Source organism: Pezoporus wallicus, unplaced genomic scaffold, assembly GCF_028554395.1.
Source record: "Pezoporus wallicus isolate ANWC-B61680 ecotype Strahan unplaced genomic scaffold, APGP_CSIRO_Pwel_v1 scaffold_11491, whole genome shotgun sequence".
In the NCBI taxonomy this organism is placed as follows: Eukaryota; Metazoa; Chordata; class Aves; order Psittaciformes; family Psittacidae; genus Pezoporus; species Pezoporus wallicus.
In genome coordinates this window covers 3498401-3523652 of record NW_026642649.1, presented here as the reverse complement: position 1 = coordinate 3523652, position 25252 = coordinate 3498401, and the positions used below count along the sequence as shown (strand labels likewise).

General features: G+C 40.1%; 2 protein-coding genes across 2 annotated transcripts in view; one reads left to right on the top strand and one right to left on the bottom strand.

The window, feature by feature from the left end:
* Positions 1–17975, bottom strand: part of KIF15 (kinesin family member 15) — a 35170-nt gene extending 17195 nt beyond the window's left edge. The window contains exons 1-15 of the mRNA XM_057431517.1: positions 17918–17975; positions 15975–16014; positions 14336–14519; positions 13061–13137; positions 11952–11989; positions 10946–11043; positions 10405–10584; positions 9083–9292; positions 8860–8985; positions 7653–7775; positions 6913–7036; positions 4568–4659; positions 3535–3744; positions 2295–2472; positions 1740–1878 (exon numbers count right to left, since the gene is read on the bottom strand). Of these exons, the coding sequence (XP_057287500.1) occupies positions 1740–1878; positions 2295–2472; positions 3535–3744; positions 4568–4659; positions 6913–7036; positions 7653–7775; positions 8860–8985; positions 9083–9292; positions 10405–10584; positions 10946–11043; positions 11952–11989; positions 13061–13137; positions 14336–14519; positions 15975–16014; positions 17918–17966 (1868 nt within the window). The 5' untranslated portion in view covers positions 17967–17975. The remainder of the gene's footprint in view (positions 1–1739; positions 1879–2294; positions 2473–3534; positions 3745–4567; positions 4660–6912; positions 7037–7652; positions 7776–8859; positions 8986–9082; positions 9293–10404; positions 10585–10945; positions 11044–11951; positions 11990–13060; positions 13138–14335; positions 14520–15974; positions 16015–17917) is intronic.
* Positions 17976–18152: 177 nt separating this feature from the next.
* On the top strand, positions 18153–24322 carry KIAA1143 (KIAA1143 ortholog). The gene is made up of 3 exons (XM_057431242.1): positions 18153–18280; positions 20031–20190; positions 23807–24322. Exons 1-3 carry the CDS (start codon positions 18173–18175, stop codon positions 24013–24015), a joined length of 477 nt encoding a protein of 158 aa, XP_057287225.1. The 5' UTR covers positions 18153–18172; the 3' UTR covers positions 24016–24322.
* The last annotated feature ends 930 nt before the right edge of the window (positions 24323–25252 follow it).

The following is a 25252-nucleotide window of genomic DNA, read 5'->3' as shown; positions in this document are numbered from 1 at the left end:
AATTCCTTTGTTGAGAATGCGGCATCACTCATACCAACATTGTTTTAAGCTTTAAAAAAGTTACCCAGTTACATGAGAAGGCTGAACTGGTGCTTGCCAGGGTTAAAGAAATTCCTTTAAAGATGTATTTTGGAAGTGTTGCTCTGTTAAGATTATTTTGCCCTCTAAGAGTGCTTTAGCTGAATTCCAACAGTTGAGCAGAAACATAGGAATGATTTTCATAAGGTATTTCTGCAGAGCTACATGCTGATACTGTGATAGTTGGCCTTCCTAACACAATTGTAGGGTCAAAGTCTACAGACACCATTTCATCTTTTGGCAGTTTAATGCTATCACTTATCCTCCCTTTCTTAGTATCCCCAATAAAACTTGAGGAACAGGGTAGAACTTCAGTTCTGATTGCTATTGGACAACAAAAGCACAAGGATATATTGAGTAAACTTGAACAATGTTACAGACTGACTCATTCAGTTACATCACGTAATTACACTTGAATGTAAAATGAAGCATCCGGTTACTCCAAAATGGGAAACAAGCTTAAAATTTAGTGGAATCTAGAGGTGAATCCAGAGGCTCAATAGCACAATGGTGTTTGACTGCACTCCACTAAGGAAACGTGGGTAAGTGATATACAGATGCATTCATACTATCAAGAGAGCAAGACCTGCACAAAACATGGAATACATAAAATAGAAATACACTGAGTGGGCAGGAAAACAAACTAATCTGTGAAGATACAAACAAACCATTGTAACTAATGATACAGGACAACTGATGTTGTAACGTTACAATCTAAGTTTAGGATTTATAAAGTTCATAGGATTTGCTACACAAGAATCTAAGACTAAAAAACAGATTTGTACAGGTTTCCATTGTGTTTGCTGGAAATGCAATTATTTTCCTTGTATTTCTAGTGACAGGACATAAAGTTGTCAGAAATGCTGTTTATCAAGTTAAGCCATGTATTATTCACTTGCATTTGAAGGTATTACTCAGGCTTTTTGCATTATCTTGCTCTGCCCTCAAGGAGAACTATGACAATAAATTATTTACTACATTAGTAAGGATAAAGTAGACCCTTATCTCATGTTTCAGTCCCAAAGCAAATGGATGTGAATGAATTATTGACACCATAGCTTTGTTTTTATGTGAATTAATTCCCTATTCCAATAACAGGTCTCAAGATAGTGGTATTATTGCTTTCTTAAATATCTTTGAAGCAGAGAGAATAAATTAACCAATGGCTTAGCCAAGATTTTCTGGGGTGATTGGATTCTACTTTATAGTGGCTTAAGCTTGCAATCTTAAAGGTGTTATATTAGAAACTACGGTTGCACTAAAACAAAACCCCAAAATATGCCCCCACACCCCAGCACGGAAACTAAGCCAAACTCTCCCTGCCCTGTTAAAGCAGGTGACTATCAGAATTCCAGGGCATGTCCATTCCCTGCATGTTGTGAAGCACTGTTTTGCATCTTAGCATAAAGAGCTTTTGGAAAGACAAAGAAATCTGCAACAGTGCAGACGTGCCTTCAGATTGCATCATGGCTGTTCCATAGTCTGTGAGGAACTGAGCTCAACAGGAACATCCTCTGTGTTCATATCATCTTATCCTGGCCCTCTCTTACATGAGAGGAAATTCTTTGACTCTGTATTCAGGATCTGAGACTAACTTTTAAAAATCAATACAAGTAATAAAAACATTTAATGAAAGACACTTCTGTACTGTTTTGTCTCACTTGGTTAGGTCTTTAAATTCTTCATATTCTTGTTTTGAACTTGCTAGTTCACTCTGAGTCTGTAGCAGACGCGCTTTCAGCCTTTCAGATGCCAGCGAATTGCCTTCCACTGATAGGGTGGTGGAATATAAATGATGACCTAAAGAACAAACATATACCTCTGAAATCACAGCGTAGCTCAAATGCCTTAAGTTTTTACTAAGGTGATAGCATTTGTAGGCTTTTGAACGGCAATTCAGATTGAAAAAAGAATAAATGGGTATTAGCTACAGCCCACATAAAAAAAAAAGTAGAATAATTCATATTACTGCAGTTTTCAGGACAACTAAAGACAGCAAAATGAGATCATGGCTGGTGTTCACAGGATGCACCAGAATTCAAATTCCCTATTGCTGTATTTGCTTGAAGGTCATTGTGAATAAAATGAAGTAAACCTGTTTTATCAGTCTTCAGGAATCACTTTGAAGGAGGCAAAAAATACATCAAAACAGACATTTTCAACACACCAGAAACACAGTAAGCTTACTTAGCTGAAAAACATGAGCATATTGTTACCTCCAGTATTTTTCTCTGTGGCTGAAGCTTCTGAGAAAGCTTTTTCCAATTCTGCTATTGTGTGGGCATCAATTTCCTGAGCCTTTTTAACTGACTGCAAAGAACGAAGTTTTTTGTTCTCCTCTCTGAGGTTATAGTTCTCCATGGCGTACTTTGCAATCTGTGGGTGTTGTTCCACCTGTGATAAGCAATATTTTATTCAACAGGTTTTATTTTCCAGGCAATGCTATACATATCTACAATATATATTAGAGGTCCTGTTACACCAGTAACTTTAATAAGCATTAAACTGTAATGGAAGAGGAATAAAGATATTCCATACAGTGGTTAAAACCACCTCAATTTTTTGTTTGTTAATTTTCTTACTCCCTTGGAATCTGCTCTCAAAGAAATCACAGTGGGTTTGATATCTTTAGGCTTTAACTGACAATAGAGCAGTAGAAGCTTTTCTTGCTGCTCTTGATACTCATTTTCAGCTTTAGCTTTGACTTTAACACTGTCCCTGCATGCCATACAAAGATTTCTATAGCCCTTTATGACTGCCCAGACTTGTATACTTCCCCCCTCCTTTCACTTCAGAGCTCAGTTATGAGCTAGAGATTCAAGCTGGTCTTCCAGTACCTCTATTCCTTTTTCCTGCTGGTGCTTAGAGATTGTTTTTAAAGAATCTGCCTTCTCTCTTAAGTTTCTCTGGTCTTCAAAACTGCTTCACAAATGATACCACACCTAAAAGATACCTCAATAACTTGAAGTCTCCTCTTCTGAGGCTTAGGTATGTACTTTGGTGCTTGCCTTCCTCAAACAGCTCCAGGACTGCATTACTCCTCAATGGCCCATCTGGCATCTGTGCTCTTATCTTTCAGAAGCCTGCTGTATTACTTGCATCCTGCTGTCCTGCCCTTTCAACAGATGTCATGAACACTAAAGTCTCCCATAAGAATAAGGATTTGTAATTTGGAGACTTCCTTCGGTAGGAGACTCAGTTCTCCGCCTAACCTAGATCAAGTGGCCTGTAGCAGCTTCCACCATGACATCACCCTTACCAACCTTTCCTTTTAGGCAAACTCACTCACAAACTCTAAACCTATCTATTCCATAGGCAAATTCCATGCACTTGAAATGCTTCTATAAGGGAACCCACCACCCATCTTCTTTCCAGCCTGCTCTTCCTAAAAAGCCTGTATTGACCCATTGCATGAGCTATTCTCACAAAAGAAAACTGCTCTAGAAAAGAACTTACCTGTTCTTTGAGCATCTGCAATTCCTCCCTCAGTTCACTGAAGAGATCATCTTGTTCTTTTGGCAATAAGCTTCCCCCAGCCTCTTTATGTAACCGCTCCAAGCGGACAATATGGTTTTCACGGAATTTAACTATCATTTTGTTGGATTGAATAAATTTCTCCTTCTTGCCACACAGGTCTTCTAGTTGAGCAATTTTTTCTAATAAACTCTTAGAAAGTACATATACAGATCAGTGAAAAAAGCCATGGTCACACTAGATGAATTTCTAAGGTGCACATATCGCACACACAGAGACAAAACTCAGTCAACAGTAATTCTGTGAAATGCAGACTACCATTTGCAGCAGATTCACAGAGAGCAGCAGCTCATAGCAAGAACCCACATTACTCACTACACTGGAGGAGCTTTACTTCATCCAGTTACTTTGCTCCACCCCTGGCAGTGTTCAGGGCCAGGATGGACAGAACCTTGGGTGATGTGGTCTAGGTGTGAGAGCAGGGAGTTGGAACTGGATGATCTTAAGGTCTTTTCCAACCCAAAGAATTCTACGATTCTATACTTAGAAACTCCAATATGACTTGGTAGACTAGGTATTTGGTAAAGCACATCAGATGCACCTCTAGAGTGCTGGTTTCAGTCGATTTTCTCAAAAAACTGATCCATTTTGGCTGATTCAATAGTGCACCATGACAAGAAATGGAGATGACTGGGAGGCTTGCTTCTCAAATTGTGATTTTTCTAATTAAAACAATCCACCCCCTAAAACTAAACATACTATGAAAGCTCTCCCATGGCTTGTCTGAATGTAAAAGACAGACGAGAATCACAGAACTGTTCAGGTTGGTCAAAACTTGTCCAACTGCTGGCAATTGACCTGCAGATTTTATCTTGCCTGTCATTTGACTGGGTTCCCTTGTTACCAAACCATACTATTCTCAGGCAGAATATTTTTATCCAAAACCAAAGAAAAAAAGAAAAATCATCAAGAGAGTGAGTTTCAATATTAAGCACTTAAAAATATGCTTCCATACCTTCTTTTCACCTTCTGATTTCTCCCAGAACAACATTGCTTCAAGAAACTTATTCATGTAATTTAGATGGTTGTGCCCTTTTTCAACAGCACCTGTAAGGTAAGGCAAAGAAATAAATACCACATTTATTAAAATACCAATCAACCAGGTTTCCCTAGATACATGTCATGGTTGTGTAGAGAAAATTTAAATTCATTCATTGAACAGTATAATTCCTCTACAGGGATCAATGCCATACCCAGAGCAAGGAATTTTAGACAGTAAATCCTAGTTACCTGCAAGTGCTGATAAAGAACGCAGTCCATATACATAACTGTATAATTCAAGTTGTTCAAGCATGAAGTGGCTTTACAATGAACTTCTATTAAACTGAAAGAATTGGTCTGTTCAGCAGAGTATATTTATAAAATGCAAAACCCCTCTGAAATTAATTTGATAACACTAAGCCATTATTTAGCATTATTACTGCAGTTTGTACATATTACAAGTGGACTAGCTGGTTTAGGAGAAGGAAATTCAGCGAAAGCTTGAATTAAGTAGACAGTGATTTGATCTGGAAGGAAAGTGTCCACACAAGGGAATAAAAGGGCTTAACTAATCCACTTTAGATATTAATTCCAAATAGCTTTCCTGAATATCCTCACACAAGCAAGACTATTTATGGAATACCACCATGTTTTTAAAGCAGCTAGCAAGCAGATTGCATATTTGTGTGATCAAATATTACAAACACAATTTAACTGCATAGGCAAACACAGCTCTGATGTACTGGCTTCTGCTTAAAACCTCTCTTCAGTGTTTAAGCATCACCACTTGCTTTCCCTCAGAACTCTATTACATATCTGAACGTTTTTCAGTCCTCTGTCAATATTCATGTATTCACGGACAATGATTCAGTGTCCCACATAATGACTGACTTGTTTTTACTGGTTAAGTGTGTATGCTAACAGAGATGTTTTATTTCCTTCGGAAAACTCAACCACAGATGCTTTGTATTAGACAAGTCTTTCAACTTTTATAATTACTTCTATTACTGTATCTTCTATTTCTTGGCAAGATCAGGAAAGAGTTGACTCAGCAACACAGGAAGAGTTACAAGACCAAGTTTACTACTTCATTACCAAAATTACACAGTAGCATATTGCAGAGGGAGGTATACATAGTAGAAAGTCGTGCTAGGATCTACATTGCAGATACAATGGTCTAAAGAAGAGCTGCTGCTAGAAAATTACATAAACCCCCAATTAATATCTCACATTGAAATAGATCTTTTATTGAAAGGTAGACATCCTTCTTAGGCTCTTCCTGAAGGGGCAAGAAGGGAAGAGGGGGGAAAAAGCCCCCACAACAGTCCTGAGTTTAAAAATGCAGCATCATCAATACCATAATGTCCTCCCTGACCTAAATGTACAATTACATGTAAACTTTTGGTTACTTAGAGGATTAGGCAGCATGGTTCTTACAAACTGGAAGAGTATTCTAGGTATAATAAAACCATAGCTCAGCACATACACTGCGGTGGTTTGAGCCCAGCCAGTAACTCAGAACCATGCAGACACTCGCTCACTTCCCTCCTTCTTCCCCGCCTGCTCCCAGGGGGATGGGGAGGAGAATGGAGGGAATGTAAACCCCACAGGTTGAGATAAGAGCAGTCCAGTAACTAAGGTATAACACAAACCACTGCTGCTACCACCAATAAGAATAATGAGGGAAATAACAAGGGGAGAGAATATAAAACTAAAAAGGGAAGGGAAAAAAAACCCTCAACACAGAGAAGTGAGGCCCAATGCAACTGCTCAGCACCTGCTGAGTAATACCCAGCCTGACCCAAACAGCGATCTGGGCCTTAGGGGCAACTCCCCCCAGTTTCTATACTGGGCATGATGTGCTACTCCATACCCCTTTGGCTAGTTCAGGTCTGGTCCCCGTCTCTGCTCCTTCCCAGCTTCTTGTGCCCCTCCTCACTGGCAGGACATGAGACTGAAAAGCTCTTGATCGGGGTAAGTGCTACTGAGCAACAACTAAAACATTGGTGTGTTACCAGCATTGCTCTCACATTAAAGCCCAAACACAGCCCTGCACCAGCTGCTACAAAGGAGAAAAATAACTGTTACAGCTGAACCCAGGACAATATACTTATAAGAGGAAGAAAATAAAAATGACATTAACAATTTCTGCAAAATATGCTGTACATACACAGGCAATGGGATCCATAAGACAAAGGTAACCTCTGCAGGTCAGCTCCTGTAAAAGTATTAGTTGTTCAGAAACTTTGACTTACCTAAGGTTCCAACACTGAAGGCTACCAAACTAGGACATTTTCTTCCCTCACTCCCAACTCTTACCTTGTGATACAGAAATATCACGCATAGATGGCATTGAAGTAAGTTGACTAAGCTGCTCTTTCAACTTCTTGACTTCAGCTTGCAGCTGCCTCACATTTCCTTGTGTGTCTTCATTTACCACAGCCTTTCACAAATACATTAAGAGAAAATTACTAAAGGCACAAATAGAAGTCTTATATAATAAGAGGAAACAGAAACACTGCAAAGCAGCAAAACTCCTTTTTTTAAGGTTAAAATGGTTAAAAATATTAATGTCTTCTGTAGAATTTTGTCCGGAGCTTTTTGACCAGCAAAGCATTATACATTGAAGGCAGCAGCGTCCAGCCAGATGCCAACATGCTTTCAAAACCCACTCATGAGAAATTACATTTGGGTAGTAGCATAGATAAGAAGTAGATGCACTGAAATACCAGTGAATTCAATTTTTTTAATGACAATTTCATTACTTTTTCTAATGAAGTGCTCTGAAAACAAGCAATGAATACACACTATTATCAGCCATTCCCTAGTCCCCCAGCTGCTGTACTCTAGTCATAAGCAAAAGTGAACAAGTACTTTGCAAACATCATTCGCTGTAAAATGTGTTTAGGAAAACAAATTCAGTATTTTAACTTCAGTTATATTCACTGAAATTAGTGAAAGCACAGGAGTATTTCAAAGAAGCCTCCCCGTTCTGCAGATGTGTAGTTTAAATGACAAGAAATTGTTACAACAACAAAGATATTGAGTCAGTCTCTTACCTTGTTCTTAATCAACTTTGCCCGCTGAGCAAAATTAAGAGTAGACAGGGTTTCACCAAAGCACCTGGATCCTGGATGAACATTTGCAATTATACAGGTTTTTGCATTACCACCAAGGGAATCCTGTTTAAAAAACACAGAAGTTAACTTTAGTAGATATTTCACTTTAATCTTGGTAAAGTAGCAGACTGATATTCAACCATCTGTTGACTGTTCCAACCTATCTTCTGGTGGCAACTGCCAAACAAAAACCCAAACCAACAGATTCTTGACTAAAGATATAAACGGAACCTCTCCTTTTTACATGCATGTTTTCATGCATTTCCATGCTGTAAAACAAGTAGCTCTCAAATCTCTGGTGAAGGCAGCAGTTCTACTTAAGACTAGAAGCCTAGTACTACCAAAATAGCCCACAAGCCTCAATGGCATCCTCCCTCCCTATTAAACACCATTTTTTGTGGATATCTTTATAGCACAGCCACCTAAAAAGAACATAACCACTTAAACAGCTTATACAGTTGCAATTCCATTTTAATGTATTTTGGGTTGCATTGAAAGAACATAATTCTTCGGAGACTCATGATTCTAAGATATATATAAAACAGGGATGGAAAGATTGGAAAATACAGCTGTGATCACATCAAAACAGAGTTGTAACACAAATACTGTATTTTGTACAAGCACTATAAACACAAAAATGTGTTACAGGTATTCATTACCCTTCATAGGATTTTAACGAGTGCTGGTGTCCAACCAATCTTTAACTGTTTCCATCTTTGTTTTCTGTTCACCTTGAAAAGAGCCTATAAGCTTTCAGGTAGGAAACTGTAAGTGTCTCCAACTCTTAACATCATACCGACATGTAGACTAATCCTGAAAACTCTTTCAAACATTTCAACACATCTCCAAATGCTACACTGCAATGCAGACTATTTCCCAAGTTACAGGGATGAAAACATAACACTTTTTCTTTAAAACTTGCAAATATGGATTTAGGCTCATAATCTCCTATTAAATTTGTCTACAGCAATAAATCTACTGGAAGTCTGCTTAGGTAAAAAGATACTTTTCAAGCTCTTTTCCACTTGCCCAATATTGAAACATCTTTAATATACCCGAGTTCAGCTTTTTACAGTAAAAAAAAAACCCAAACAAGTATTTTCTGTACATCCTAAGCAGCATGTAAAATCCAGAGGATCTGTATTACCCGTAACAGAAAAGTGAGCTTGGAATCCCGGTAACAGATGTGCCTCTGCTTTCCATTACCAATATCAACAAGTGCTTTCATTACTTGGCTCAGGCAACTTAGCGATCGATTTATGTTACCTGCTTCCTAAAAAAGGGAAAGAGTAAAGGTGAATTGATTTGGTGGATGGAACAGGGCAATATGTCTGAAAGGAAAAATATACCACAGCTTTTACAGAACTAACCTTTAATCTCATTCCTGCTGTATGGGTGTCTTTCTGTCTCTCCGATCCTGCCAAGTCTACAAGGTTGAGCAGGGAAGACCGAATGTTAACCACCTCATTGTTTTTCTCCATGGATTCCACTGTGACAGTGAACACAGCGTGTGATCTTGAGGATTCTCTGTTCATTGAGGTTGATGCTACACGACGGTTTCTCCAGCCCATTGTTAATACCTAAGAATGAAAAAGGTATCTAATGATACCAAGTGTCTCAGACTGTACTCAGTATTTTCCCACAGTAGTAAGCATATTTCAGTGCAACAGCTTTCAAAAAATCTCAAGGACTTCTCTACATTTTTCCAATAGAGCTCTTTTAAAACTGAAAAAGCATAGCTGCTCTCAAGGTTAATGAAAACATGAATTATAATATTCACTTCTTTCCTCCAAGAATGCTATTGCTGACGGAAAGTATAATGTATCCAATAACAGTGCATATTAGCAGTACGCAATTACAGAATACTATGCATACGTGTCTCATTCGTGGAGAAATAAACCTGACAATTTCTACAACATATATGCTGCCTAAGTAGCAGGAGATGCAGTTTTCTGTTGTTATTTCAGACATGTAGGACAAGTATTAGGGAAAGACTATTATAATTGCAATTCAGATATTCCAAAATCCAGAGCTATATGACTTGCTCTTGTGAGACCCCACTTGCAGCATTGTGTGCAGTGCTGGTGTTCTCAATATCAGAAGGACACGGAGCTCTTGGAGCAAGTCCAGAGGAGGCCATGAGGATGCTCAGGGCCTGGAGCACCTCCTGTATGGAGACAGGCTGAGAACATTGGGGCTGATCAGCCTGGAGAAGAGAAGCTGCGTGGAGACCTCAGAGCAGCTTTCAGTGTCTGAAGGGGGCTACAAGGATGCTGGAGAGGGACTCTTCATCAGGGACTGTAGTGATAGGACAAGGGGTGATGGGTTCAAACTGAAACAGGAGAAGTTCAGGTTAGGTCTAAGGCAGAAGTTCTCCCCTGTGAGAGTGGTGAGGCACTGGCACAGGGTGCCCAGAGAAGCTGTGGCTGCCCCATCCCTGTCAGTGTTCAAGGCCAGGTTGGACAGAGCCTTGGGCAACATGGACTTCAGGTCCTCTCCAACCCAAACCATTCTATGATTTTATGTGTGGAATAGGCAGGAAGCATTATCTAGAAACTGCTTTTTACACTGTTTTGCAGTGTATGGAAACAGGGGAAAAGAGTGTCGGAGGCACTCTGCAAAAAGTATGTGCTTTAATCTGAGGAATATTTACCGAATAAGCATCAAAATATTAAAAGGCAACAAAAAATACCTGGTATGCTTCAGCAGCAGATGACAACACCTGTTCAACAGCCCCATCAACAAAGACTCCCTTGTTGATGTGCTCTCTGAGAAGGAGCCCAGCTGAAGCAGAATCTAGCAAGTCAAATATCTGTTCATTGTAGATTTCAATAAATGAGCATTTGCAGAGAAAACTCTTTCCATTGCCAGCCTGAAAAACAGTAATTTACACTATAAACAGATGGGGTTTATTAAGTCTGGCATTGCATGGCAGCAAGTCTCTTTTTACACATACCTAAGGCTACTAGTTTGCGTATGCATTCTGCATGATATATTCCTGATGCCCAGATGACAACCAACATCCCAAAACCTACATGCATATTTAGACTCAAAATACAAGCACACTTGGGTCTGAAGAAAGTACTATAATTTGGTAGAGTACTAGAAGCAAGTGTTTCTCACAAAGAAATCCAACACAAGATGGCAATAATCCTGGAAACTTCACTTACCAAAGAACTATAGCTAATCTTTAATGTAAGACTTTAATTGCACTAAGTATAAGGTAAATGTACCTTTTCTTTTTCACGTTCAATTAGAAAAAATAAGTATTCAAAGCTCCGTGGAATGACACCCCTCAAACTGTGAGTGAAATTGCCAGATTCAGATGGTCCTAAAGAGATTTGGAATTAAAAACAAGAATTATTACTACTTAAGAGCAATGTTTGACCTTTTCAAGACATCATTACAGATGATTTCAGCAACCACATTTTAGTCAGTTTGTGGCAAAACCACAGAAGAAATGCAATAAAATCAGCTTTCAAGATCTAAGATAATATCCCATAATCAGATCCATACATAGCCTAAATGATGCTTGTGAAAGTTCATTTTACCTGTCCATAGATCACCCAAGTCTAAAAGCACATGACTTCCACAGAAAGCATGTACAAATGTGCAGGTATGCCAATGCAGGTACTTTAACCCTGATTTCAAGAACCAGAAAGATAGGGTGGATTTGTCCCCATATTTAATTAATTCCTATGTAGTCCTCAAATACACATCAGCTAAACTGGTTTTGGTTATTTCAGTAACTTTCTAACATCAAGCAAAATTATTAATACATTTAAAATCACCACTGTATGAAGAACAAGATTACAAAGGGATCCCTCCCTATACAGAGGGGCCTCACCTTCCTGGTCAGGTTGGAAGCAGTCATTTTGAAAACCCCAATATATTTTAACATGGAAGCCCCTTGCACACTGCAGTACTTTGCTACACATGCAAGAGATACCAGCCAAAAAGGGGAAGCCAATAGTATATTCATTTTTGAGAGCATTTATTAGATGTGTTTACCTGAATAGCTTCTCTCCTGTTAAAAACAGGGCTAAAAAGGTAGATGAGAGTACCTATACTGCACTATTTTGATATAAAGCAAAATTAACTGCACTGAGCACTACACCATTTCTTAAACCTGAAAGCTATCTGTAGGAAGACAAAAAACTAAGTCATCCCAAGACATTTCAACTCAAGAGAAAAACCAAAACACCAGGAAAGCACTGAAAGATTCTCTCATGCACTTACCCATCATAGTAAAGGTTTTTCCTGAGCCAGTCTGGCCACTAATAACAAGAAGAAAAAAAAAAAGTCAGACAAATTTTTATTCTGGCTCCTTATTTTTCATTAATCTGCATCTTTTAAGGAGAACGCATGGTTTAAAATAAAAGCTATAGAAGCAAGCTGAGAAACAAGTCAGCTAAAAAGGTAGACAAATAGAACATGAAATTCTGTTGGATAAATCACCTTTACTCTCTCCCCCTCCCCCATCATTTTCTTCCTTATTTGTGATGGAAAGGAACTTAACATAAAAACAAAAGCTTTCAAATTTATATTAAACTACTTTTTGAGTCAGTTTTGGGGTTTTCTGTCACTCAGTTGTACACATAAACCCAAAATGCAAAAAATACTTGTAAGCTGAGTATGCCCTTTTTAGACCATAGTTATTAACCATGCTAGAGAAACTTCAGAGCAATTTCCTTTCATTTTTCCACACTTTTTATATTGCAACAAAGTAGATGTGCCTTCAGTTTTGCAAATGCTGTGCTAGGCTAAAAAAAAAAACAGTAAGGTTTTGATTAGATTGTGCCTTCACCTTAGCATTTTTGATCAAAGTGCTATCTCAGTTTTCCAAAGGATATCGAGTTAATATAATTATATTCATACTACTAGTCATGGATATATTTCTACCTTGAAAACACTATGAAAGTCATAATCATCATTTCCAAGTATTCCCACAGACAGTTAAGACTTGCTAAAGAGTTAAGCTGGCTAAATATGCAGTTAAAGAGATTTTCAGTACGCCCATAGTAAAATGGAATGAAAACAAGTAGCGTTTTCTTTACCAATACGATGAAACTTGTAGGTTTTAGTCAAAGAATAGTAAAATTGAAGTGAGTTAGCAACCAACATTATTGGCCTTAAGTATTAGAAGTATAACACCCACAGACTCATCTGAAAGAGGAATAAGAAGCACTCTTCATCATGCAAGAACATTCCCTGGGTTGGGCTACACTAAGAAAGCACTTGCAAAGTTTACTGTAACACCAAGCAGGCTCTGGCACTTAAACCCACAACTACTACTCATTAACCCAGTGCCCTCAAATGGTGCAATGAATTACCATTAAATGACTTACTATGCAAAGACTGTTCCATTGTAGCCATTCATACAAGATTCAACAATATTTTTGGCCACAGTTGAGAACACTGACTCCTGGGGACAAAGGAAAGAGAAAACACTTGGCACCACTCATTTAAGTCTTGCTTCTACCAGCATTTTACAGATCATAGCTTTATAATGTATAAAATAGAATCATTGAATGATTCAGGGTGGAAAGGACCTGAAGATCATCCAGTTCCAACCTCCTGCCACGGGCAAGGATGCCTCACACTAGACCAGGTTACTCAAAGCCCCATCCAACCTGGCCTTGAACACTTGCATTCCTTAATATTACACATGTATCGTGTTCCCTGGACTTCTCACAGCAAAATAATACATCCTAAGTCTTTGTGACATAAACCACTCCTCTGAAAAACATTTATTCCTTGATAAACTGAAAGAAAAATAACAAAACTCAGCATCATGGTAACAGCTTTCAAATAGATATTATACTTATTTTGGTTCAGTGTTTTTGATTATATGGTTTATACTGTCAAAATTAAGCCCATGACACTTACCAAATACAGTTAACTTTCAACATTTGCATTGCCAAATGGCATATTCAACAGGTCTGCCCAACTCTTAACCTCATCTGCTTTCACAGATTTCTTAGACCTGCAAGAGCAGCCTAGCTACAGATTAACAGCCTAGAGTGGGTAGGTTTTTTGGGTTTTAGGGGGTGGGGAAGGCTGAGTAGGCTCTTAAATTAACATATTTAAGGGTGATTTTAAACAGAAGCTAAAGGGAACTGAAGTCTTAGAGGAATTAAAATTATGTTCAGAATCACAAGCACAATCACAGAAATTAAATTGAAGGATTTTCTTTCCCATATTATCAGTCCCAGATGAATAATACATCTGCTCGAAAGGAAAATATAAGAAAGAAATATAACAAACAGGCTACAAACTCTTAAGTTCCCAATATACAAATCACCAGCTACTGACTGCCAGTGATTTCTATGTTTGTCCCAACAGGCAGGTTTATTTTCTAAGGTGTTACTGTAACATTTACAAATAGAAGTTCCAATTTCAACACAAACTTTAAAGAAATTAAGTTAAAAAATACATTAAAACTATTAGAGAGCAGAATTTATCCCAACATTTCTGTATTATAACTGCATATCACCAATCTGACCAGTGAAAAAAATAAGACCCAAAGCATCACACATCTTCACAAAGATTTAGTGTAGCAGTTGCCAGAAAGCGAGGAAAATCTGCAATAGTATTCCAAGACTCTGGAAGTCATTCATTACCTGTGTTGTTTCCATATTTGCAACATAATCAAAAGTGAAGATCTTTGGCTCAGGCTTCGAATGCAGACGGATGGTTTTTGAGGAAAGAACAGATAAACACAAGCCTTGATGTCCATTGCTTAAGGCGGTTCCCTCTGAAGGTGGACGTACCCTTACGCAGACTTTGATAGCATCACCTTCAGCACTAAAGGAATATTTATGCATTAGATTACTTCAAAATGGATTTAGCAGCTGTTTGAGAAAATTAGATCACAAAAATCAGAGTAAACATAAAGTCATACAAAGGTCCCTCCTGAAAATATACCACTATTAGCTGTAATAGTAGTATATTATATGCATCAATTCACTGTGTACACATCAATTCACTACAAGCCATGGATTTAATGAAGGTCACAATGTGCAGATTTAAAAGCAAACAACATGGAATTATTGGAATTCATTGCTATTCCACGTAATTTTAGCTCCAAAAGAACACATTTCACAGTGAATCTAAGACATACAAAAACAGTGTTGTTACAAGTGTTTCAGTAGTTTCTAAGACCAGGAGCTTCAAGCATCCTTCTCTCTACTGAAAAAGACTATAAATGGAGTGGATAATGCTACATTCCAGCAAGAAAAATGCTAGCATTTCAATTTGCTGCTCACAAGAAGGGAAAGAACAACCAATTCTTGATCCACGAGTCCAATGAAGTACAGCAGCACCTATATCTAAAAGCTGCCTAACCTATTTCATCACATTTATCAGAAGATGCACCAGTAAATTTAGCTTGAGTAAGCACATGACTCTGACATTAAAACTTTGAGAAGTTCTGGCATAAATACCAGTATATACAGATATAATATTAAAGAACTCACATCTTAAATGAAGTGGTAGCAATCTTGAATTTACTTCATTCTTTCCCAAAAGGCAGTTATAGCACAAGGGTGTTACAACTCTTACTAGTTTTTAGTTTTGGCAAAAAAGAGAAAGGAACAGAATAGCGCAGGAAAACACCGAAAGAAAAGCTTTAAGTTTATTTCACAGTTATAGTAGGTGTTGTTTGCACTTTATATGCAATGTTGTTCCGGAGTTCAAGTATTCCGGGTGAGAGAAACGAGACACAAATGGAGAACTCACAACCAGTTTATTAATATAGGAAAATATAGAGATATTAGCAAATACAGTAAAGGATACTTCTGACATTTGGTTATCTTACCAACCCCAAGGACCTTGCAAGGATGATCAGCAAACAAGCTCCAAGAGACTTCATGGCAGGGCGAGGTGGCAGGCTCAATCTTAGCGGGCATCCCCAGGTAGGCAATGTTGACCCGGGTGGTATGAGGCTCTGCCTCCTCGCATTGCATGAGGCTTGGGCTTTTATACTGACAAAAATACACACTCATTCCGATGCAGGGGGCCAGCCTACGTCAGAAGAAGTGGCCAGCAATACCTAGAAAGGTCTCCAAGGGTCGAGACTTTTCCAGGGCATTCTAATGCCAAACTTTCCAGGTAGGAACCAAACTGGACTTTCTGGGGAGCAGCCAAAGTGGACAGACAGTACTTTTCTATCTTTGTGTGGTCAAACACATGGACCATTATAAATTATCCCTGACACAAATGTGATTATTCATACATGCAAACTGTCCAATATTAGTTTACCTAGATGTGTTCAAAGGTAATGCAGAGTCACATAAATCTCCTAGAAAATAAAAATGAAACACACATAATTAAACAAGATAAAATTATTGCTTAAAAAAAGTCATTTAAATTGAAAATATTTTAGAAATAGAAAATGAGGGAGATAAATGGAGAGCCTTGCAAATAACTGCTTCCTGCACAAATCAGAACTTTACAACAATAGTAAGTAACTATCTTCCCCTGACAGAAAGTTCCAAGTTTCTTGCAAAGGTAGAGAAAATTCCAGTCCTGCAGTGTGAGTAGGCTCTTAAATTAACATATATAAGGGTTTGCAAGTGTTTGGGAGAATTAGGAACATGGATACTAATAGAATTGTATATTCCCTTTATATTTTAAAACTGCTAACTCAACTGCAGGTAAACCAACACAGCAGGAAATAGGTTTTTTTGTCATCACTGCAAAAACTCACCTTCCTAAACCTGAACAGCTGAACAGCTTTCACTTTTTAAAAAAAAGTAGTCAAATTCCTTTCATTTTAATGAAGTAATACAGAGCACTCTAATGCATTAAGGTCTCTTGCAGCTATCAGCATCATTTTGCACAGCTTCACATCTCAAGGGTCTATTACTACATAGGTAGATAGTGTTACTTGTCTTCTACTTAAGGATGACTCTGACATGAAATTATTTCACACAGGTTAGTCAAAATATTAACTAACATAATCAGATGTAAAAGAAAAAAAACAAGTGACAATGAAAGATTTACCAAAATACTCCAATAATAAAGACCTCATAAAGTCTCCAAGAGTGCATAGGTTTTGTTGTAAGAAGATTCCTTTACAAGTGGAATTAAGATGCACAAAGATATTAACCTTCTCATTAACATTAATACTACACAAATAACTTGCTGCTGCTGTGTAGGTACATTAATACTTTGCCATTGCTGTGTGAGCCTGCCTGCTTTCACAGAACCATAGAATGAACTGAGTTGGAAAAGATCACCAAGCCCAACCATTCCCCAGAACTGCCAAGGCCACCACTAACTCACATCACTGAGGGCCTCATCTGCACGGTGTCACACAAGGAAGAGCTTCTTCCTTATGTTTAATTTGAACTTCCCCTGTTTCAGTTTGAACCCATCACCCCTTGTCCTATTGCTGCAGTCCCTGATGAAGAGTCCCTCTCCAGCATCCTTCAGACACTGGAAGCTGCTCTGAGGTCTCCACGCAGCTTCTCTTCTCCAGGCTGAACAGCCCCAATGTTCTCAGCCTGTCTTTGTATGGGAGGTGCTCCAGCCCCTTACTCACAGCTAATTCAAACTCGATAACATTACAGAGAACGAACCGATTAACGCGCGGCAGCTGAGAGCAGCCGGGTTTGTGAAGCTTCCCGCTCGGGAGGGCAGCTCACACTTATCAACTATGGGAAGCCCTTAGGGATATCACTCAAGGATGTCAATGCCAAAAGCGCTCCTGGAAGCGGCGGGGATCGTTGTTCGCCGTGCCGCTGCTCCGACCCCACCGTGGCCCCTCCAGGATCGCAGCCCCGGAGCATCGGCCTCTCCATGGGGCACCGAGCCCAGCCAGGCCCCTACTCGACCCTCTTAGCTCTCGCACATGGGTGACACCACAGAATCCCAGAATCGGCCGGGTTGGAAGGGACTTGTAAAGATTATCTTGTCCAACCCCCAATCCCCCCTCAGTCTGCTCTTCTCCAGACTAACCAGCCCCAGCTCCCGCAATCTCTCCTCACAAAAGAGATGCTCCAGACCCCCATCACCCTTACGGCCTTCACTGAACCCTCTCCAGCAGCTCCTTGCCCGTCTTGTGCTGAGGAGCCCAGCAGAGCCGCCCCTCACCAGGCCACGGGCACCACACCGCGCCGCTCCGGTTCGGTTCCCACATGCGGGTGAACCCCCCCCTCTCACGCTGCCCGCTCCCCACATGCGGCTAAAACGCTCCTCACCTTCTTCAGGGCTGCCGGGCCCCCGCTTACGTTTCCTGGCGGAAGCCATGCTCCTTCCCTCCCGCCCGCCCGCGCAGCGCCGCTCGCTAAACGGCGGAGCGTTCAAATTTGACGCCAAGAGACGCAGCCGACGTGGCTCCGCCCCCTCCCGCACGTGACGTCAGCGCGGCCATTTCGCTCTGTCTTCTCTGCCATTGGCTGGACGTGCCTTGACGTGCCGAGGGCCGCTGAGGGGAAGGCGGCTCTGTGGCGGCCATGAGCAAGCGGAACCAGGTGTCCTACGTGCGGCCGGCCGAGCCCGCCTTCCTCAGCCGCTTCAAGCGGCAGGTCGGGTATCGGGAGGGCCCCACGGTGGAAACCAAGGTAACGGCCTTGGGCAGCGCGGCCCTCCGCTTGTGCGGGGCCCTGCTTCCTTTGTAACCCGGCGAGTGGCCCTTTCCGGGGGTGGGAAGCGGCAGCCCCCGCTTCATGGGGCCTCCCGTGCCCCAGGCTTAAGTGGAAGGCGGTGGGGAAGCAGCACTACAGCTTTGTCCCTGTAGGAGAAGTGGAACAGTAATTGCCTGCTTAAAATTAAGAAAACTGTCGTCTTATTTCGATTCAAACCATCAAGAAATTGCAGCGCCTTTTCCCGCTGCTGTTTCTGATGATCGCAGCCGAGGGGAGCATGGTGCACCTCGCAGAGTAGTCAGTGTGCAAGGGTCTGTGTCAACAGGGAAACAGAAGTGATGTCCGAAATTCACCTGGCCTTACAAAACCCAAACAGAATAAATAGCGGTTGACTAATATAGTACAAAAGTGTTTTAGCGGCTGAAAAGTAACATCGAAAAGGAGTTAACATCATCTTAATACAGGTCAGCAAACTAATGTGATGTCAGGGCAGGGGTGTTGGAGACAGCTTGTTAAAAGGCAGCCTTTTCTGAGGGGTTTTCTGTTTCCAATGTGTTTTTGCATGTGTTTCCTGCTGAGATTTTGCAGGATGCCTTGTAAAAGAGGCCTGTCATTATAACACATGCAGAGTTATGTATGTGTTATAACTAAGGAACTGTAAATTGAAGCGGTCGTTTAACATCAGCTGGTAGTGCTGTTTGTGCAGTGGTGGTGGTGACCTGGTTGTACTTGTGCAGGTGTTTGCATGATCCCACCCTAACCGATGCAGCTGAAAACTAAGCTAGCAAAAAAGAAAGCGCCCCACCATTGTTACCGCCTTGATTTGAACTGTATTTGTGCCACTGGATATATAATTTATTCATGAAAATATTTCTTATCACAAGCAGCCAATGTATTGACTTGTGCCACTTGCACCATTTGCCTGTACTGCTATTTAAGGTTCAGTTCCTGTATAAAGTGGCCATTATCACCTTACCCTCTCCAGGAAAGTAATAGTCACAAGGATTTGTTAAAAAAAGAAATTTGAGATAAAAGCATGCCTTGAGTTGTACAAACTGTTTCACTCCCCCAAGAAGATTTTGTTTAGCTCTTGGTAAATTCAGTAGATAGTGGTAATGCTATCTATACTTTTCCTTATGAGTTTTAAGTTCCTCTGTTACTTCCAAGCTTTCTGTTGTTGCATGCCAGAAAGTTTATTGTTACAATTTTTTATCCCAAATGATTCTTGTGTCTCAGAGCATGAATTTGAGAGAGTGGAAACAGGGACATGGTTTTCTTTGTGTCAGTCCATAATGCTTATAGTGATTTGGTTAGGCAGCTTTAATAACAAAGCCACCATAGACTCCCTTTCTCTGTGCTGCTTGGAGTACAGCATAGAAGATTCAAATATGGACCCACACATTTTAAGATTTTCTTAGTGTTGCATGGCAGATAGTGCTTGTACAGTAAAGGAACAAGGGAATGAATTTTTCACCTTCCAAGTTCCTGCTGTTTTGGTCTCTAATTGAAAGAGCCCATACAGTTTCTTTTCTAGGGGATGCCATGTCTCAGGATAGAATTGGAGTGTCACTGGGACAATGTGTGTTGGGAGAGTTTGGCATTGACAAGTATGCAAAATCTCTTCACTAACCTCACTGCAGAAGTGAAACCAAAGACAAGTAGCCCATCCTCAGTGGCTGTGATTGAGTGGGGTGGTCAGACTTGCTTTTATTTCTCTCCTGTCTAGAGAGAGCAGCTTCCACTCGCAGATGAGGATAGTGACAATGTCAGTGACAAGGAAGATGAGCAGCCTCAAGTGGTAACATTGAAGAAGGGGGACTTGACTGCGGAAGAAGCGATGAAAATTAAACAGCAAATCAAAGAGTCCTTAAAATCACATGAATCAGGTGAGTTGCAAACTACTTATTTCTTGCTTACAGCCAAAGAGAGATAATCCATAAAAGGGAGCTTGATACTTGCTTACTTTTCGACCATTTAATACTGCCTTTCATTAGTTGTGTGAATTTTTCAGACATAATTGCATGTAGCGTGAGGAGTATAGTACTGAGTCCTTATGGGATTTTGGCACCTCTGCCTATTACCCCTTTGGAAATAGCTTGCATTTGGAGGAAAAAAATCCACAGGAGTAGGTACCAGGAGTGTTGGATCGCTATGCTTTGGGGACTGGTGCCTTTTGTTCTACATTATTGTGTTTCTATTTGTTCATCAGTAGTTAATATGAGGTCTTGGCTTCCTTTTCCTATTTTTGCGTTATGGGAGTAAAAGGATAAGTGCTTCGTTGTTCCTCTGCTATGGAGAGGACCTGGTGTGAAACCGGAAATGAAAGTGTGGGTGAGTGTGCTACAGCTTGCTGTGGGCTTTGTTGAGTCTTTGGCCATCTTTGCACTGTTAGTCTGACCTCTAGATTTACATTCTGATTTCTACTCAGGGGCAGGTATTTAGATGGCTGGTTACTTCCAGTTTAATAAAGAGAGGTTTGAATAATTCCTTTTTTTTTGGATAAAGGTCAATTCTAAAAATGGGAACTATAAAGAAAGTTTGATGCTCATGATTTAATTATGTTTCTTGTTGCTTTGATTTTTATCCCAGAGTTGAAAGTGAAATTACTTTAACAGATATTGGTCCAAATACATATAGAGATATATATACATACGTGTGTGTGTGTGTATATATAAAAGGAAATATATAAACCCCCAAATCAGGTCATTTGTGAAACTCTGAAGCTGAAAAGGTAGCAGGGAAGTAAATTTCCCAACTGAGAGTCTTCCTTTCCACTGCATATGAATGCTAAGACATGTTAATAAATCACAAATGATGTGTTGCTGGCCGGCTGTTGTGAAGAGAACCTCTTACTTTTTCAAAACATGTAAATACTCAGTTTTGAGGCTCTGGTCTTTCCTGTTTTGTATCTGTAGTGATTGTCTTCATTTGAAGGTCCTTGTCTTCAGGCCTTGGTTTGAGATCCAAAGTCCAGAGGAGGCCATGAGGATGATCAGGGCCTGGAGCACCTCCTGTACAAATACAGGCTGAGAACATTAGGGGCTCTTCATCAGGGATTATAGTGATAGGACAAGGGGTGATGGGTTCAGAATGAAAGAGAGGAAGTTCAGGTTAGATCTAAGGCAGAAGCTCTTCCCTGTGGTGGTTGTGAAGCACTGGCACAGGGTGCCCAGAGAAGTGGTGAATGCTCCATTCCTGACAGCGTTCAAGGCCAGGTTGGACAGAGCCTTGGGCAACACGGCCTAGTGGAAGGTGTCCTAGCCCATGGCAGGGGCTTGGACTGGATGACCTCAAGATCCCTTCCAACCCAAACCAGTCTGTGATTCTAAGGTGCCCTGGCCTTCCTGCTGAAAGGAATGTTTTTGAGCATATGATGAAATTTTGCCAGTGTTTAACCAGGCCAAGAGGTAAAACCTTTTCCTTTGATGCACAATGATCCACAAACAGTACTGAGGCCTTGAAGATCAGAGCTAAGGTAGTGGACTTTTTGATGGAGTTTTTGAGCTTTGCTCAGTTTATGCACTTTGCTTATTAGGCATTAAATTCACATTACAAAGATCAGTTTCTCTGTGGTAGACAAGATGAAATCATTTTGTGCAGTTCGCAGGAGATTTTGGAGTAACACTAAGATTTCTGGCTTCCATTTTTCCATATGTATGAGTACATAGCTGTTTATCTGACTTATTTTATGCATATGCTTTCAGTACAGTTTTAGGGGTTTGGTTTTCAATTTACTGTTCTAAGAAAATGTAAAGAGTGTTCAATGAAGACTTTTGATGCTCCTTATGCTGATGCAGTAGCTGGTTGTCCTGTTCCCATAGTGGAGCTGGTGCTGTGTCTAGTGTGCACACTCAAGTACATGGACAGTTGTGTCTGCTCCTAAGTGCAATTTTTCTTACAGATGCCTTTTTCTACCAGAATTTGGCTAGCACTGTGCTTCAGATCAGGGTTTCCAAATAAACAAGGTATTTAAGCAACAATTAGTAAGGGGAATTATTTGATATTAAACTGCTGAGCCAAAAAATTGATGCCCAGCTTCTGAGGATAATGATACATAGTGCATTTTGGTTGTTTGGCTGTGATGTTTTTCAGAAATAGCTGGTTTTCCCTCCCAGAATATACCATGTGCATTTCCTAAACTTTGATATCACATGTGCAGCATCAAACTGAAACAGGGGAAGTTCAGGTTGATTATAAGGCAGAAGTTCTTCCCTGTGAGGGTGCTGAGGTGCTGGCACAGGGTGCCCAGAGAAGCTGTGGCTGCCCCATCCCTGGCAGTGTTCAAGGCCAGGTTGGACACAGGGGCTTGGAGCAACCTGGTCTGGTGTGAGGTGTCCTTGCCTGTGGCAGGGGGCCTGGAACTGGATGATCTTAATGTCCTTTCCCACACAAACCAGTCTGGGCTTCTATGATTCTGTGGTCATTTGTACCACACAACCCTTAAGACACTAGATTTAATAGTTGTAATGCTTAGAGTATGCATTGAAGAGTGTTTCAGGCAGTGCTGCATATGCTACCACTGAAATGTTCTTCTGTCATAATGCTTGTATATTGAGGAAAGAATTCGTGCTAAAGACAAAAGATATTTAGTGTTTATAACTAAATAGCACATCGTGTTGTCCAACACATGCATATTGTGAGGAAATTTCTACTGAATAAAGAATTTCACAAAGGTACTTTAGGAAAAGTATCTTGCTCAAAACCTAATGGTTTCTAACACCCAGTCAGATATACATTATACAAGTTGCAAATCACTGCATGAGCGTTTATGTCCAATTCATGACTTTACAATTGCACTTTTTCCCCAGGAATACTGCCTTGGTGCTGTTACTTGTGCAGTAGCTTTCTGCCTGTCTCTGATAATCCTTGAAGGAAGATAACAAATCCTTGTTTTTAACTTATTTGCTCTAATACATGTTGAGGAGCAGAATTACTTGTTTGGAATAGTTTGGTGATTTTGCAGATACAAACAAGCCCTAAAACTTTCATCCTATATGACAGTAAAAGGCAGATTTATGGCCATGTGATCTTTTTAGCTGTTTCAGCAGGACAGCAGATATTAAAAAGCTTTGTCTTGTGTATGTGGCGTTTTGCTCTTCAAAGATACACCATAATTCTGGAATAAGTGCATGTGTTGTCATGGATTGTACAAACAGTGAAGTGGAATTAAGGGATCCTATGAAGCTGTCCTCTCCATTTTGGTAAGTGATGTGACTGGATTGTGTGAGACTGCTCACAGTCTCTTTGAAGTTATAGCTCTGGTTAGTGAGAACCCACTTCTAATAGGAGCTGCAGGAGACCTGGCTTCAAGGGCTGGTTGCCATGTAGCAGATGTGTGTGGATGAAGGACATTTTGTGGCCAAAAAAATCTATTTTCACAGTTGTGTTTTGTCAGGGTCTCGCTGGTCTTGGTTCTGGGGACCAAGTATAGATAGCGGTGAAGGTCTGTATGTGTGTGTGAACATGTGCAGATGTGTTCTGATTTTACTGTCTTTGTTATAGATGGTGAACCAGAACCTGCTGATGGAAAAATTATATTCAGGAAACCAGCCAAACGTTCGTCAGAGAAAAATTTGGACTTCAATGTAAGTTCAAGAAAGAAGATGAAAGAGGCACAGAAAACTAAGAGAGAAGCAACTACTCCTCAAAGTACAGCTAAGCAAATAAACAGCAGCCTTCTGTCGTTTGATGATGAGGAAAATGATGATTAGGAGTTGTATGTTTTTATATGTTACCCTTGGAGGGATCTGAGTAAGACTGAGGGTTTGCCTAGACATAGGAGCATGGTATGCAGGTCTTCTCTTACTTTGCTGTAGTCCAACTAGAGAAACATAGTGTAAAACTAGCAAGAGACAAGTCTTTGCAGTTCAGATGGAACTGTATGAGCAGTATGGCGTGTCTTTCTTTTAAAAGAGAATTTAACCATGTATGTAAAAGCTATTTGAGGTCACAAATGAGTAGCAAAATAGACCTGTACATATCCGCCTTATATAAATTTTCAATCAATACATTTTTAAACGTGTAATTCCTCTCTATTTACTGGCCTTAGTTGACAACTGTGTGTTTTTTACCTGTTACTGTTACCTTGACATTCAAAAGAGAGACACTTCACTGCTGTGGAACAGAGGCAGAGGATTTTTGCACAACTTTTGCATGTGTGGTGTGGCACATTAGCTCTTTGCAGAGCCCTTGCAGCAATTGCTAAAATTATGTAGTCTTAATGCTGCCTGTGGTGCATGCCATCTAAAAAGCATCAAATTCACTTAAATTGATTGTGCTAGCAAGATAAAGAAATGGTGATTGTAGCTGATGATAACAACTAATGCAAAAGAAAGATTGGAGATTGTGCACTTTGGTTATCACACTGATGGGCTTAGTGCTGTGGTGGTGGTTTCTGTTTGTTGAAGTCTATTTGTTCCGCTTGGTTACTTTTGTGTTCATCATTATTTGGGATCTCAAACAGCTTATTTAAAAGAAACTGTATTTAATCTTTAAGCTTTGGAAAAGCGTTCTTTTGGTTTTCTTCAAGTAGGAATTATAAACAGGATATTTAAGTCAAGGAACATCATAACTGTGATAGAGGATTTTAAACTCTTTCGGTGGCCCATGTACAGTACAATGAATGGGACCATTTTTGTGCCATTTATATAACAGGTTGTGCTGAAATTCAGAATAGCACTGAAAGCTGCTGGGATTGGGAAGAACAAGGTGGTGGGAATGGGACTAGTGACTTTGAAATCATTTAGGTGTATGGTGTGCTCTATAACCATATATAAGCAAGGCCTGAGACTGCTGCAGAATTACAGGGTATAAAACCAGTTCTTCTGTTGTAACAGGACATTCCAAATTATTTGGGCTGTACAGCTTCATTGAGGAGCAAATTTGAAGTTGCTGTGTGAAACAGCTGGGTTTAGTTTGTTCATCTGTTTTAAACAATAAATTATGGTT

Coding starts and splice junctions, on each gene's coding strand:
- KIAA1143 (XM_057431242.1), top strand. CDS start 18,173: ATGAGCAAGCGGAACCAGGTGTCCTACGTGCGGCCGGCCGAGCCCGCC. Junction 18,281..20,030: donor GCCCCACGGTGGAAACCAAG/GTAACGGCCTTG, acceptor TCTCCTGTCTAG/AGAGAGCAGCTTCCACTCGC. Junction 20,191..23,806: donor CTTAAAATCACATGAATCAG/GTGAGTTGCAAA, acceptor TCTTTGTTATAG/ATGGTGAACCAGAACCTGCT.